Genomic DNA, 14,011 nt, shown 5'->3' with positions numbered 1-14,011 from the left:
GGCAACACCTCATTTTGGTTAGGGGAGAAAACCTACAAACACCAAACTGACTTCCATAGGAGGGAAGAAGAATCGCAAGACAGAGAGCCCAAGTCTTGTTTCAGTCAAGACTTCTATCTCCTATCACCGGAGGTTGGTTTTCGGATGTGAATTACGAGACAGCTACAACGACGTTCTAATTTCCCTAGACAGATGTGATCATAATTATTACTGAGGAACAGATGTCTAAACAGCAGTCCAACTGCAGGTCCCCCCGAAAGGCTTTAAATCCTCATCCACTCAACGAGCTAAGGAACACGGTGGCATGTTGACTGGTCATGATCTCAACAACTGGCTCTGTGGTACGTGGGACAACGCAAACTCAGGGAAATACTTTACAGAACTCTGACGTGAAGAATATGAACCGGGAGGCCTCTTTTCACGGTTTCTTACCATCACATCACCTTTGGCCTCGAAGAGAGAGTGCAAAGCAAATTCAGAATTGGTCCCTCCACCGGGCAACGCGCTTGAACAGCATAAATCCAGGAGATTCTCCACTGTTGGGAACAATGAGAGGCCACGACATCAGAGAGAGCTCAGTCTCCTGGACAAACACACCGATCGTGGAGTCTGAGACCCCTGTGAGAGGATCAAGCCTTTTCCACCCAGTTCTTCCCACGGGCCAATACCTCTTTGCTGGAGGTCATGGTTTTCCAGCTCTGGCCAGGGCTTCCATACCAGGGTGGCCTTGTGTGTGTCCTGGGCCAAGGCGGAGACATCCTGAAGTTCTGGGATCTCTGCTTGGAACCTCAAGCCAATGTTGATGCGTCTTTAATGACAAGAAAGAAAACAACAGTGTGGTCTTCGATATGAGGTCAAGAGCAACTGTCAGGAACTTGAAAAAGAAGGAAACCAGTTCCTTCAGCGGGAAGAATGCAAGGGCATTTCCTCCCAGTGTGATCCTAAGATTCCAGGCATGGCCTTTTCACTAGGATAAGGAACAGCTTTCGGATCAGGGAGAGATGGTGGTGGGAGCAGGGGAGAAGTCTGCCCGGAGCGCCCCAGCTGCTCTAACGGAGACTGGAGAGAGACGGGGAGGCACGAACTGCAACAGCCGCCCAGAGTATGGCCGAGGGCACCATTTACCCAAGCAAAATGGAACAAATACAATGGCTGACTGTATTTGTTATCCCTTCCACACCGCTTTCACCTTAATTATCCCCTCTGAATTGCACAAACACCTGTGAGGTGAGCAAGGCAGTGACAATGAGTCCCACCCAACAGGTGAGTTAACTAGAGCCTAGGAAGGTTAACGTGATCAAGGTCAAATAACAAAAGGGTGCTGGAACTCAGGGCTTCTGATTTCTGACTCCATGTATTTGCCACAGTACCGCCTGGTATTTTTGGTGCTCATTTATGAAAACAGCACCTTTCTCTCCCATTATACCCGCCACCCTCCACCCCCCAACTTGAGCGCTCAACAAGCCTGTCTGGAGGCCCAGCCAAGAATCCTAGAGAGGGGATGGGAAAGCAAGGGCATCTGGATGGAGCCTTGTAGAGAGCTGGGGACCCTGAGAGGGCTGCCTCAGTGTCACTGGGGATGTGCAAGCATGTGACCACAACCAAACTGGCTCATGCAGCTGGATATGGAGACACTAGGTTCTCTGAATACAGGGCTTCATGCTTTTGCTATGCATGTGGTCTTTGGCAAAAGCCTTGAAACCCCAGTACTTGAGAAATATCCGGATCCTGTCATTTCTACAACTTCTCATTCAGTCGTACTTCTCAAAGTTCTTTATCCTTGGGGTGTCTGGGTGGCCCAGTTGGTTAAACATCCAACTTCAGCTCAGGTCATGATCTCATGGTTTGTGGATCCGAGCCCTGCGTCAGGCTCTGTGCTGACAAAGCATGCCTGGGACTCTCTCTGCCTCTCTCTCTCTCTCTCTCTCTCAAAATGAGTAAACTTAAAAAAAAAAAGTTCCTCATCCTCAGCTGAGGCTTGTTCTAAAAAAACCAAAAAACAAAAATTGGTGGGGGGGCCTGCACAGCTCAGACAGTTGAGCATCTGATTCCTGATTTCAGCTCAGATCATGATCCCAGGGTCATAGGATCAAGCTCCGTGTCTGGCTTCTCGCTGATCATGGAGCCCACTTAAGGTTCTCTCTCTCTGCTCCTCTCCCCTACTTGTGCATGCTTTCTCTCTAAAATAAAAGAATTTGGAGATGCCTGGGTGGCTCACCCCGTTAAGTGTCCAACTTTGGCTCAGGTCATAATCTCATGGTTCACGGGTTGCAGCCCCGCATCAGGTTTTGTGCTTACAGCTCAGAGCCTGGAGCCTACTTCAGATTCTGTGTCTCCCTCTCTCTCTGCCCCTCCCCTGTGCACACTCTGTCTCTTCCTCTCAAAAATAAACATTAAAAAAAATTGGCTTTTTCTTACGGTTCAACATCAATGGTCTGCTCTCCAGGCCCTGGGGTGACTGTCACGTTGCTGCCATCGATGCTGTCTGAAGCACAAAACCAGAGGTCAGTGGTCAATAGGAAACGATACTGAAGAGACTAAAGCAAATGGGCAGTGACCTACCTCAACAGTCATATGAGGACCCCTCTCCCATCCAACCCATGCCAGAGTTACTCCCTGCAGCCTCCAAGGATCTGGGTGGCGTGTGATGCTAAATGGCCTAGGGTTACTCATGTCTCACACAGGGTAAGAAGTCAGCAGCCCCACTCTGCTCTGTAAAGCTCAATGTTTCTATGCAGCCATTCTCACTCTAGAAAGAGATACCGACTACCTGGGCTCTCCGTGCTCCATCGTTAGGCAACACGTGCATGACATGTGGAAGCCTGGCCTTGCAAATAATACCTAACCCCATTTGTAGATTTACTTACTACACTTATGGGGGGAGGGGCTCTGACGATTACCCACGGCACATGCTCAAGCAGCGTGGGCGCGCTTCAACTGTCTGCTTAGGCCCAAGGGGCCGTGATGACGGCTTTGGGGTCTCCCCAGCCGGACTGGGATCGCCTTGGGAGTAAGCGCCGCACGCTTATTCTGTCTCTGGCACCCAGCACCAGGGCGTGCTGCGCAGAGCGGCGGCTACAGCAGAAGCTGGTAGGGTAAAGGCGCTCCACAGTAGGAAGGGAGCCCCTCCTGCAGCGCGGGGACCCGGCAGGGCCAGGCCCCGAGGGGCAGCGGGGACTCACTGGAGCGGCACAGCAGCACCCGCGGCGTGGGCGTCAGGGGCGTGAGCGGCAGCTGCGGGTGGGCGCCGGGGCCGTGGCCCGAGATGAGCACGTTGCTGAAGAGCCCCGAGCCCTGGCGCACGGGGCTCAGCATGGGCGGGGGCGTATAGGGGGGCAGCTCGTGGGCGGGGTCCAGGAGCAGGTGCTCCCCCAGGACGCGCGGGGAGCGCAGCTGGCTCTGGTAGAGGGTGGCGCCCGAGTAGGAGGCGGCGGGGTTGGCGGGGTAGGAGGGCGGTGGCGGGATGAAGAGCGGCTCTGGCCGGTGCCGGAACTTCTTCTTCTCTGGCAACGTCCGGACGGGTTCCTCGGCTTTGGCCGCGCCCGGCTGCTGCTTCTTGGGAATTTCCTGGAACGGAAAGAATGGTCCCCTTGGCACACTCGGGCCTTCCCGGCGGGCCGTTTCCACAGGTTGAGGGAAGGGGAGCGTCCGCGCTAACGGGGACCCCCGTCCACTTGTCCGCACCCCCTCCCCCCATCCCCTGCCTTGAAAAGCAGCCCCATCTATTTCCCACAGGGCGAGTTCCCTCGGGGAGAAAACTGGGTTGGGAGGAAATCCCTACCGTCTGGAGAGGGATGGGGGCGGTAGGAACGGTGGGTGGGCAAGAAAGAATAAATTCACATTCTTTATTGCTTATCACCGCATTCCCATCTGGTGAGCCCAATCCCGCGAGTGGGCCCTTTAATCCCCCACCGCTCCCAGGGGACAGACGTCAGGGACAGATAACACGTGTTCTGAGAAGGGGACAGGATACTCTATAGAGGGAAGCTGGGCAGAGGCCGTGGCGAGGGGGACGGGCCTAGCCAAGGCTCCCAGGCCCGGCTGCCCCCTACACGGGGCTCACCTTCGAGGTAACCCGGGCTGAGGGAGAGCCATCTATAGTCTATAAGGCCTCCTGCTCTCCTAAAACTGGATTTGATCGAGCTCCCCCTTCAGCAGCCCTCACTACGCCCCCAGGACTGGTAGCTCATTTGCAGCCAGCCTTCCTCCTGCGTTGCTTCCTGTCAGCAGTGTTGGTTTATCTTATGGCAGCGGAACCAAGCCTAGTCTGGAAGGAGGCTCTGCCACATGGATACATATATACTAATAAGTAAACATATGCACACAAATAGATAAGCAGGGCATGCCAAAGCCAGACAGAAACAGACTTGGCTTGTGTGCCAGCAGCAGCCCTGAAGAAGAACCCAGAGCAGGGTGTGGCCAGGGAGGCCACAGTGTGGGGTTGGGGGAGGCAGCCGGGGTACCTGCAGGAAAGTTCTGGGCAGTCTGTGGCACCCTCCCAGGCCCTGCAGGCCAGCGCCCGTCACAGCTGTGGTTCCTGGCAATTCCTGTGCACAGGGTAGCATCCAGTGGGAGGCAGCAAGGGGTGATGGGAAGGGCTGGCCATGGTCATGTGACCCGCTGCCTCCAGGCCATGTGACATGCTCCAGTCACCCCTCAGCTCTGGGCTCCTCTCCCTCTGGGCTCCCAACTGCGGCCCCTGATGTTTCTCCCTCAGTTTCACTGTCTCCTGGGGTGCAATCCCGGCCCGAGGAAGGGAGTCCAGGGGAACTGAGAGGTGGGGAAAGAAGGAGCAGAGGGCTCCTCCAGGCTCCCAGCTCACCCCCAGGGGGCTCTCTTTAGGCCAGAGTGCCACACCCTGTCTGCTCTCCCCACCAGAGGGCTCCTCGCCACCGGAAGCTGAGGCGGGGAGAGGGGTCTGAGGAGACTGGGAAGAGGACGTCTGTGCCCCTCAAGCTGGGGAGCAATCCTGAGGCTTTATATACCCCGTTCCTGGGTCACTGATGAGGCCATCTGAGCACCAGCAGACCTCGCATGACTTCAACCCTGTGCTGGAATCCAGACCTCTGATCACAGGGTCAGAGAGGTCCCCTTGGGACTTCCTCTGCTTGAGCCCCTAGTCCTGTCACTCCAACTCTCAACCCTGGGCGAGGGGAGCCGCCCAGAATGTCAGCCGTGAGTGTCACCTGAGAGGAAGCATTTGCAGGGTTCCACCTCTACCGAGCTATTCAGACTCTGGAGGCGGGAGCACCCACTGAGGTTTGAAAAGCTCCCCTGAGTGGGGAGATGATGAGTCCAACCCCGAGCTCAGGGGAGAACCCCAGGGTCTGCAAGGGGGAGGGTCTCATTTGCCTGCACCCCCGGCTGGCTAGCAGCAGAGCGGGGATTAGAACTCGGGGACCCTCCCCGGACATTTTCATTTCTTTAAGTAAGTGTTAAGACCTTGCTCGTGTTCGCTCAGCTACGTGCTTCTGCTTTGGCTGGTCTCCTTCCTTATGAGGTCTCTCTCACCCGTTTCCACAAAGCCAGCTGCATCAGTGCCTTTAAATCTCTGTTCAGAACGGTCCTCATGGTGGTCTTCTGAGCAAACTTGTACCAAACTCCCTTGCACCTCCCCAGCCCCTAGTTACTTTAGCTGCCCAGGGCCACTCCCCTCCAGCCACACGCAGGGGATCGCCGTTTCTCCTCTGCCCTGGTTTTTCTCTCACCGTCTCAACTGGGGCAGGGGGTGCTGCATGGGGCTCTGACCCCCATGTGACTAGGTACCTTACAGTCTCCAGCTTCAGGCTCAGAGTTCTCTAGGGTAAGCATCAGTGTTTCTCTTACCAAATCAGGAACTCCTCTGGGCAAAGAGGGAGTCCAGCTCTGTCTGTCATTTCATCTCTCTGCCTGTTGCTGGCCCCCAAGTCCTTCTGGCTTATGAGACCCCTCACCCCCTGATGCTCCCCATCAGCCTCTCCTCTTCTGAGGCTTTGATATTACATAAGGAACAAAGAATATTCTTTCAGGCCTTTTCCAGTTCTCGTCATTATTCTCCCTACCCCTATGACAGCCCAACCTCTACCCTCATGCCACCTGGAATCCCAGCAGCCACCTATTTTGAGGACAAATGTGACCCAGCATATACTTTGCGGGGAGGGAACAAGTCTGAGGTAGTCAACCCCGTGGGTCACAGATTCCCCAGGGGAATGAAAAAGGGAAGAAGGAAGGAAGAGAGGCAGAGGAAAAGAAGGAAGGTGGGAGGGAAGGAAGGGCGGGGAGAGAGAGAAGGAGAGAGAGACAGAGAGATCTCTGCCTCAGAGCCACGCTAAGCTGCTTGGGTGAAGCAACTGGAATTTGAGAAAGAAAAGGAGAATTTAACAGTGAGCGAGACACACAGATCTCTTTGCTTTCCTGGGATTGGGGGTGGGTGTCTCTCGGTGGCATTATTTTGGGAACCTCAGTAAATTTTGGTGTGATACTGAAAATATCAAGCATCTGGTGAGGCTGACCATCAGAATGGATGCCCGGGCTACTGTGTGGAGCCTGTGCCAGGCATCACATCTCTGCTGGATGTGAGGAGGTTTGGGATCCTGAAGGAGGAGCCGGGACCCTGGGCAACAGCTTTTTATGGCTGGGGACAGTATTTCCGTATTTTAATAGCTGTGATTACCAGCTGAGGTATCGTCTTTGTTTTAATCCTGGAGCCCCTTTGGGTTGCTCAGAATCTAACCCAGACCATTCGCCTGGTAGAGTAACAGGTGTTTACTGGGTAGCAGGCAGTGTGGACAAGGGTGGGATTCCCAAGGTGGCCATGGCAGGGGAGGGCTCACCCTGAGGCCAAGCCACATTTGAGCACAGGCCAGTGGCCCTGGAAGGGATGCCCCATCTCCAAGAAAGCAAAGGGATGTTCCCACCCCAGGCGGGGGGGCGGGGCAGAGCAGCAACTCACAGCAGGCGGGTGGGGGGCAGCCCCTTGGGGTGAGTGTGGGGGAGAAAGGGTCATCCTCACGAGCACGGGCATCTCGTCGTCCGACATCGAGCTGGCTGGCTTGTCTCTGGTGGAGGGGGCGGCAGCGATGCTGTTGGCGAAGCCCTGAGAGCCTGGCTTGGGCGGGAGAAGCTTGACAGGGACAGACACGGGCATGACCATAGGCGTGAGGCTTTCTGCCTCGGGAGGGAGCTGCGGTGGCGGCAGAGGCGGCAGTGGCGGCTGGGGCTGAGGCGGCAGGGCCTTCTCTCCTTCCTCCTACACAGACAATAAAGGCTTTGATCCTGGGCTGAGAGCAGCAGCCTTCCCGAGGGGGGGATGCACTTTGCCCTTCCCGAAACGTTTCAGGACATCATGCGTGGGTGACAGAGGACCACTGCAGCGTGGTTTCCTTCCTACAGCCCTGAGCCCCTTGGCTCAAGGGATGCTAGATGGCAGTGGGCTGGGCCATGCAATTCTGTTTTCCCACACTTAAAAATTCTTGACTGTTGTCACTCGCAGAATTAAAACAGATATTAAACATGTGCCGTCACTGCTTTTAAAGAAAAGGATATGGACTGGTAATCAGGCACAAAACAAAACACATAAACTCTTGTGCCAGACCTTTTAATTCTGTGGGCCTCAGTTTATTCGTCTGGCAAATGGAAGACAAAGCTCTTTTATCTGGGATGGTCAGGCAATGGGAGTGACCTGGGTTATCCAGAACTTTGGCGAACAGAGAGTTAATCCCACAGACTTGAATTTACATCAACAATACCCAAAGATTTTAAGAAATTCTTTGAATTTTAATCTAACTCTAAAACCACAGGGATAGTTCACCACAGGGATAACCTCCCTGGATACTCCTGAGGGTATTTAAAGACCTTCCATTGCTACAGCCGAACCCTAGCGTGCACTGGTGGATAGAAACTGCTGGCTGAGAGCCTGAAGGTCACGTTCGCTTTCCCGGGCCACTGGCTACTAATTTGGAAGGCCCGAGGGAGCGCTGGTCTTGGGTGCTTTAGGCAGCAGAAGTAAAAAATCTAAATGTTTTCTTTGCTGTCTTTTCTCGGAGGTGGGGAGACTGGGATCCCCTGAACAGATTCCTGGCCCCTCTGTTTTCAACCCTTGTTCCTGGGACCCGTGAAAGCGGGGTCTGTGTGACCTGGCTGGCTCCTGATGTCAAAGCCCAAGCACTCCCGTCAGGGAAGGACTGTGCCTCCCCAGGCGCCCACCTGGGGCTCACATCACTCTCTGTCTGACAGCAGCAAAGCAAAGCAAGCAACACATGGGCTGGGAAGGGCCGGAGGGCTGGCTCCTGCTAACCTGTTTGAGGCTGGGAGAGGCTCTCATCCCCCCATGGGAGCGCATGTGGCCATTCAGGGCAGGCAGGCTCTTGAATTCCTTCAGGCAGATGGAGCACGTCAATTTGTTCTTGGCGTCAAACTGCTCCCCGAACGCTCCTTTTGGTTGGCCACTGCTCAAGGGTAGGGCCAAATGGAGAGGACACACACGTCGAGAGAGAGGAAGAGCGACTTATCACAAGACCTCACACCCCACAATGAACCCATTTCATTTATCTCATGCTCCCAGGGCCCCACTTGTACTATCCCAAACGATGCCAAATTTACAGATGGAAAACTGAGGCTCAAGAGGGGGAGAGGGCTTGCTCAAAACCAGGCAAGAGTTGAACAAAATGTCCTTCGTTCTAGGCCGTCGAGCGCTGGGTTTTTTCCCCCTCTGACCTATTACCTTTCTAAGGTCAACTTGGGCTGCCTCTTCTAGAAGCTTCCTTTAGAGATACGTGTCTAAGTCCTCTGGTTCAGGTTCTAGACTTAGCAGTTTCTCGTAGCAGTTTGTGAGGTTCTGGCAAAGCATTTACCATGCCCATGATGAGGGGAGCAAGTCTACACTATTATTCACTGCTACATTCTCAAAGCTTAGCTCTATGCCTGGCACATGGCAGGTACGCAATAAATACTGACTGAATGAATAGTAGACAGAATATGGCCCTTGGAGTCCATCCCAGCATTGCCACTTACTTGCTGTACAATTCTAAGCTCTCTGAGCCTATTTTCTCATCTGTAAAATCACAATAACAAAGCTAACAATGGTTGAGTGCCAACTATGTGCTAGGCACACGGTAATCCTAGCCACCCTCACTGAGTTGCTTTATCACGCAAAATACAGAGTGCCTGACACACAGTCAGTGCTCAAACACAATTGCTGTTATTCTTACTCCTATAAACTTCTTGGAGTAATTGACTTTGAATTTGAAAATGACTCGAGAGACAACCTAGGAAAACCTCCCAGTCTCCCCAAATGCCAGCATGCCTCCTTGCATCCATCCTACCTTGACTCGGGGGACCCTGGCTGGGCTCTGCCATCAGGTAGATGCATCTAATTTTGAGCCACGCAGGACACCGGAAGAAAGAAAGAGAAAAAAGTGTGTTTCTGATGGAAGGAGTCTTTGAGCTGAGGGACCCTCAGGGCCTGCCCCTTTTATGGTACTTCCGGAGCACACAGGGGCCGGCAGTTCATGTCCAGACGCCGGGTGCACCTGCCACTTCTTTCCCTTCATTCCCTTGCTTCCCCCAGGCCTCAACTCAGGACCGCGCCCATTCCGGGAGCTGCCACCAGCCCACCAGGACTCAGTCCCTCACCTTGTTCCTTCCTGTTCTCCCCGTCCACCACTCTGTGCACAGACAGGCTCCGTTCCCAAGAGAGACATGGAACAGAGCTGGATGACACAGCAGCACGCCCGGAGGCCGCCTGCTGGTCAGGTCAGCTCTGGCCACGTCACCTTATTCTTATGTTCCTAAAGGCTCTGAGTTCCCACCGGGCCTGAGTCCCAAAAAAGACAGGGTCAAGGGGAGGTCATCTCCAGCGTCCGACCTCCATCAGAGCCCTCTCTCCACTTATCCTGGTCCCATTCAAGGCTCCCTTCTCCTGTGAACCTCGTCACATTGGCATAGCACCTGGAACACTCCAAGGCATGAATAGTGCCCAGCACACAGGGGGCCGTTGTGTGGCAAATCCATCTGGGAAACCATCAAGAGTTAGCAACAGTGGTCCACAGGCCTCCAGATAGCTTTGGTTTGGCTAGACCGTTTTGAAAAGCCCTGACTAAGAATGCCAAGAGATGGGGGCATTTGCCCTCCAGGCCACCACAGCTGGCGCCATTCCTGATGGTCTCCTAACAAGCCATTTTGCCTACTCCCTTTACCCGCCTGGATCCCGAGGGCAGCTGAGACTTTCATCTCTGAAGCTTCAGGAGGTATCCCCTCCGGGAAAGCCATAGTGCACACTGGCCTATTAAAGGCTCTGAGAAGCCCCTCAGCATTGCAACCTCACTCACTTTAGGAACCCCCCCCCCCATTTATTCATCTGGAGAACCCATCCCTCCCAGCCGTATCTATTAAACACTCTATGGTAGTTCTCTTCTGAGCAATATACTTTGCCCAGTGCTATCATAATGTGGTCTCCTTCCCAAAGGGGAAACAATTTCACGGAATTCTGGGAGGATTCAAATCTAAGGGGGCCAGACATCCCCACAGGATGGTCCCTGGGCCCTTGACTCAGGCCTTGACCGCTACATACATCATCCAGGACCTCAAAATACCAGGTGGTATTTTGGCCACCTCTGTCCCCAGGACGGAGTTGAAACTGATTTTGTATTCCACTCGCCTGGCACAGAGTGGGTCAGCGCACGTGGGTCAGCGTGGGTCAGCGTTCATGGAATAAATAAAGAACAAAAAGTACTGGAGGGGCCGGAGAGAGGACTGGGCTCTGTGCACAGAGTCAGATCTGGCTGGCCCCGGAGCGCCCCGAGATACCCAGACCACCTCCCACCACGAGAATACCTGGGGCCACATGGCACTGGGAGACAGCTGCTGGTGCTGAGGCCCTAGGTTGTTGAGGTGGACCCCGCTGGGGGACAGGAGCGGCCGATGGGGGAGGGCACTGCCCAGCCGGTTCAGGTCCGAGCTTGCGGGGTCTCCCATTCCTGCCTCGGGAGGCCCCAGGTCGCCGTGGGAGCTCAGCAGCGCCTGGGCCTGCCTGTCGCCTGCGTAAGCCTTGGGCTGACTGTCCTCGCGCTGCTGGTGCTGGGGCAGGTGGCTCTGCGGGCAGAGGGGGTGGCTGTAGGGCTGCTGGGGCTCCTGGTAGTAGTACTGGGGCATGGAGCCCAGCTGAATCAGCTGGACGGCGTGTGCCTGCTCCGGGGTGTACTGGTGGGGGTCCCTGTGGTAAGACGGGGGCTGCAGGTGCATCTGCTGCTGCGGCGGTGCCTGCTCTTGCAAGTGCTGCATCACGGGCTGGGACTGGTAATACTGAGGTATCTGCATTGAACCCTGGCGCTGCTGGAGCTGCAGCTGCTGTTGCTGCTGCTGCTGAGGCTGTGGTGGGCGAATCTGCTGCTGCTGCTGCTGCATCTCTTGCATGGGCAGCTGCTGCTGCCCAGCTTGCTGCTGCTGCTGCTGCGGGTAATACTGGTGCTGTGGCATCTGCGGCATGTGCTGGGACAGCATCTGTGGGGCTTGCAGCGACTGTCCTCCTTGCACTGGCATCTGCGCCAGTGGCTGCTGGTAGTCATAATACAGATGCCCTTGGCTAGGGTGCGGCCCTACCTGGAGCGCTGGCTTGGACAGCCCGCCAGCGAAACCGGGGTGAGCCTGCTGCGGCACCTGCTGGTAGCGAGAAGGAATAGCCGGCGCCGGGGGCTCCACGGGTTTCTGGGACAGCAGCTGGCGGAGGGCACTGTCGGGGGCTCCGTCCATCACTGCCGACTGGGTGTGCAGCACCTGGGCCATATTGTTGACCTGAATTCGCAGGTTCTGGTTGGCAAACACCTGGGTGAAGGAGTCTAGCTTGTGCAGGACACCGCTGGTGAGTTTCTGGGTCCGGATCTCGCTGGCCTGGGAGTAGGTATATTGATAGCCATCGGTGGGCTCGGCCTGGGCCGGGGTCCCCCACATCATGTTTGAGTTGGTCAGGCCGCCACGGAGCTGGACATGGTTCCCAGGTCCTGTGTGACTTCCCCACCCTCCTTGCCTCGAGGCATCTCCTTGGCCAAGGTTTTTGGAACCAACAGGCAAGCCTAGACCATCCCGAGTATCTTGAGGGAAGTGGGGGGAGATGGGCGACGCCTGAGCGGCATCCATTCCAGCCCCTGTGACTGTATTCCCATAGTTGTGGTTCAGCCCGCCGTGGATGCCAAGTGGTGGCTGTTGGTAGAAAAGGTTCTCACCACCGTGGGCCACGTGGTTGGTCTTGTATAGTTGCTGATCCCCCATGGCGCCTGCCTTGGTCGTGAACGTCCAGCCACAAAACCATAAAAAAAGGTCAATGACACAAACCCAAAACGACTGAGACCCTGAGAAGCTGAGAGAAGGCGTCCACACTATTCCACGGCTGACATGTCTGTGAACGTGGCTGCAGCCAGACGTTCCTGTTGGCCGGTACCACTCATGGGCAGAGCGGGGGCTTTTACATCCTCCCCCGGGCTGAGGTACGGACCAAACACCACCGTGGCGAAGAGATGACGCTCACACCTGCAAGACAAAACGCGAAGCACAGGACAGGACTTACTTGGAGGTTCTGCGCGAGCAATTAGTTCTACCACGGCCGGGTAGAGAATTAAATACAAAACAGAAGACTCGATTAGAAGTAGCCTGGTTCATACACTGCACACCCTTTACACTGGTGCTGCAGATCTGGACCCTCACATGAGATGTGCACTCTCTTCCTTGCAAGCCATTGCTCAATGGCTCATAAGTTTATTGATCTGTTGATTCATTGTTTTGTTCACTGATTAATTCATCCATTCTTCTGGGACTCGGCTATTGAAAGCCCTGCGCTATCCTGAGACCTGCAGGGGATATGAAGACGCTTAAGATATTTCATTGATCAACTTCTCTGCTCAACAAACACTTATTGGACACCTACTAAGTGTAAGGCACAGTGCCAGGAAATGATTAGGACAGGGGCGAGTCTTGAGGTGCTTATGGTTAGAAAAGGTGACGACAGATCACATGAATAACTACGATACAACGAGGAAAGAGATGCATGTAATAAAAAGGTAAAACTAACAGATATGGGAGGGGGGGCACATGGGTGGCTCAGTTGGTTAAGTGTACACCTTCAGCTCAGGTCATGATCTCACAGTTCATGAGTTAGAGCCCCGCGTCGGGCTCTGTGCCGACAGCTCAGAGCCTGGAGCCTGCTTCGGATGCTGTGTCCCCCTCTATCTTTGTCCCTCCCCCCCCCCGTTCTCTCTCTCTCTCTCAAAAATAAACATTTAAAAATTTTTTTTTCAAAAACCCAGATATGGGAACTCATAGAATAGAAAGTTTATGCTGCAAGAACAGAACTGGATAAAGTTCCAAGGAGGAGTATTACATGTTAGTCTGCCTGTTAACTCAACAGTTACCCGCTTTCTGAGGTCCCTGCTCAGGGAACATCTATACACAGTGTGGAGCTGGCACAAAAAACCACAGCGGGACAAGTCTCAGGAACATGAACTAGGAAATTTAGAGACACCGGTCTAGTCTGGTTTGAGTCTCATAGGTTCTATAGGGACTTCTCTTTTTCTTTTTTTTTAAAAACATTTATTTATTTTTGAGAGAGTGTAGGAGGAGAGGGGCAGAAAGAGGGGGACAGAGGATCTGAAATGGGCTCTATGCTGAGGCTGACAGCACAGAGCCCAGCGTGGGGCTCGAACTCATGAACTGTGAGGTCATGACCTGAGCTGAAATAGGATCCTTAATCAACTGAACCGCCCAGGTGCCCTCCATTTTTTTTAAAAAAAGTTAGGGGACTTCTAACTGGAATATGTAACCCCCTGGGAATACACAGACTTTTCAAGTACTACCCATGCGATCAAAGTTTGTTTGTTTTTTAAAAATTTTTATTTGAGAGAGAGAGGGAGGAGTGCACAAGTGGGGGGTAGGGAAGAGAATCTTATGCAGGCTCCATGACGTAGGGCTCGATCCCACAACCCTGGGATCATGACTTAAGCAAAAATCAAGAGTAAGACGCTGAATGAGCTGAGCCAACCAGGCA

At 54.2% G+C, this 14,011-nt stretch overlaps 1 protein-coding gene across 3 annotated transcripts in view; it reads right to left on the bottom strand.

Annotated features, from left to right (window-relative positions):
• Nucleotides 1-14,011, bottom strand: part of TRERF1 (transcriptional regulating factor 1) — a 208,681-nt gene that overhangs the window by 27,295 nt on the left and 167,375 nt on the right. For 2 of the 3 annotated variants that reach the window (XM_039242675.1, XM_039242676.1), the window contains 8 exons: nt 10,813-12,501; nt 9,303-9,349; nt 8,276-8,426; nt 6,932-7,228; nt 3,183-3,567; nt 2,419-2,485; nt 669-808; nt 433-536 (listed from right to left, as the gene is read on the bottom strand). In XM_039242675.1, the coding sequence (XP_039098606.1) occupies nt 433-536; nt 669-808; nt 2,419-2,485; nt 3,183-3,567; nt 6,932-7,228; nt 8,276-8,426; nt 9,303-9,349; nt 10,813-12,243 (2,622 nt within the window). In that variant the 5' untranslated portion in view covers nt 12,244-12,501. The remainder of the gene's footprint in view (nt 1-432; nt 537-668; nt 809-2,418; nt 2,486-3,182; nt 3,568-6,931; nt 7,229-8,275; nt 8,427-9,302; nt 9,350-10,812; nt 12,502-14,011) is intronic. The other variant, XM_039242677.1, reaches the window with a different exon arrangement.

Source organism: Hyaena hyaena, unplaced genomic scaffold (assembly GCF_003009895.1).
Source record: "Hyaena hyaena isolate Hyena2069 unplaced genomic scaffold, ASM300989v1 scaffold_211, whole genome shotgun sequence".
NCBI lineage: Eukaryota > Metazoa > Chordata > Mammalia > Carnivora > Hyaenidae > Hyaena > Hyaena hyaena.
This window is presented reverse-complemented; position numbering and strand designations above follow the sequence as displayed.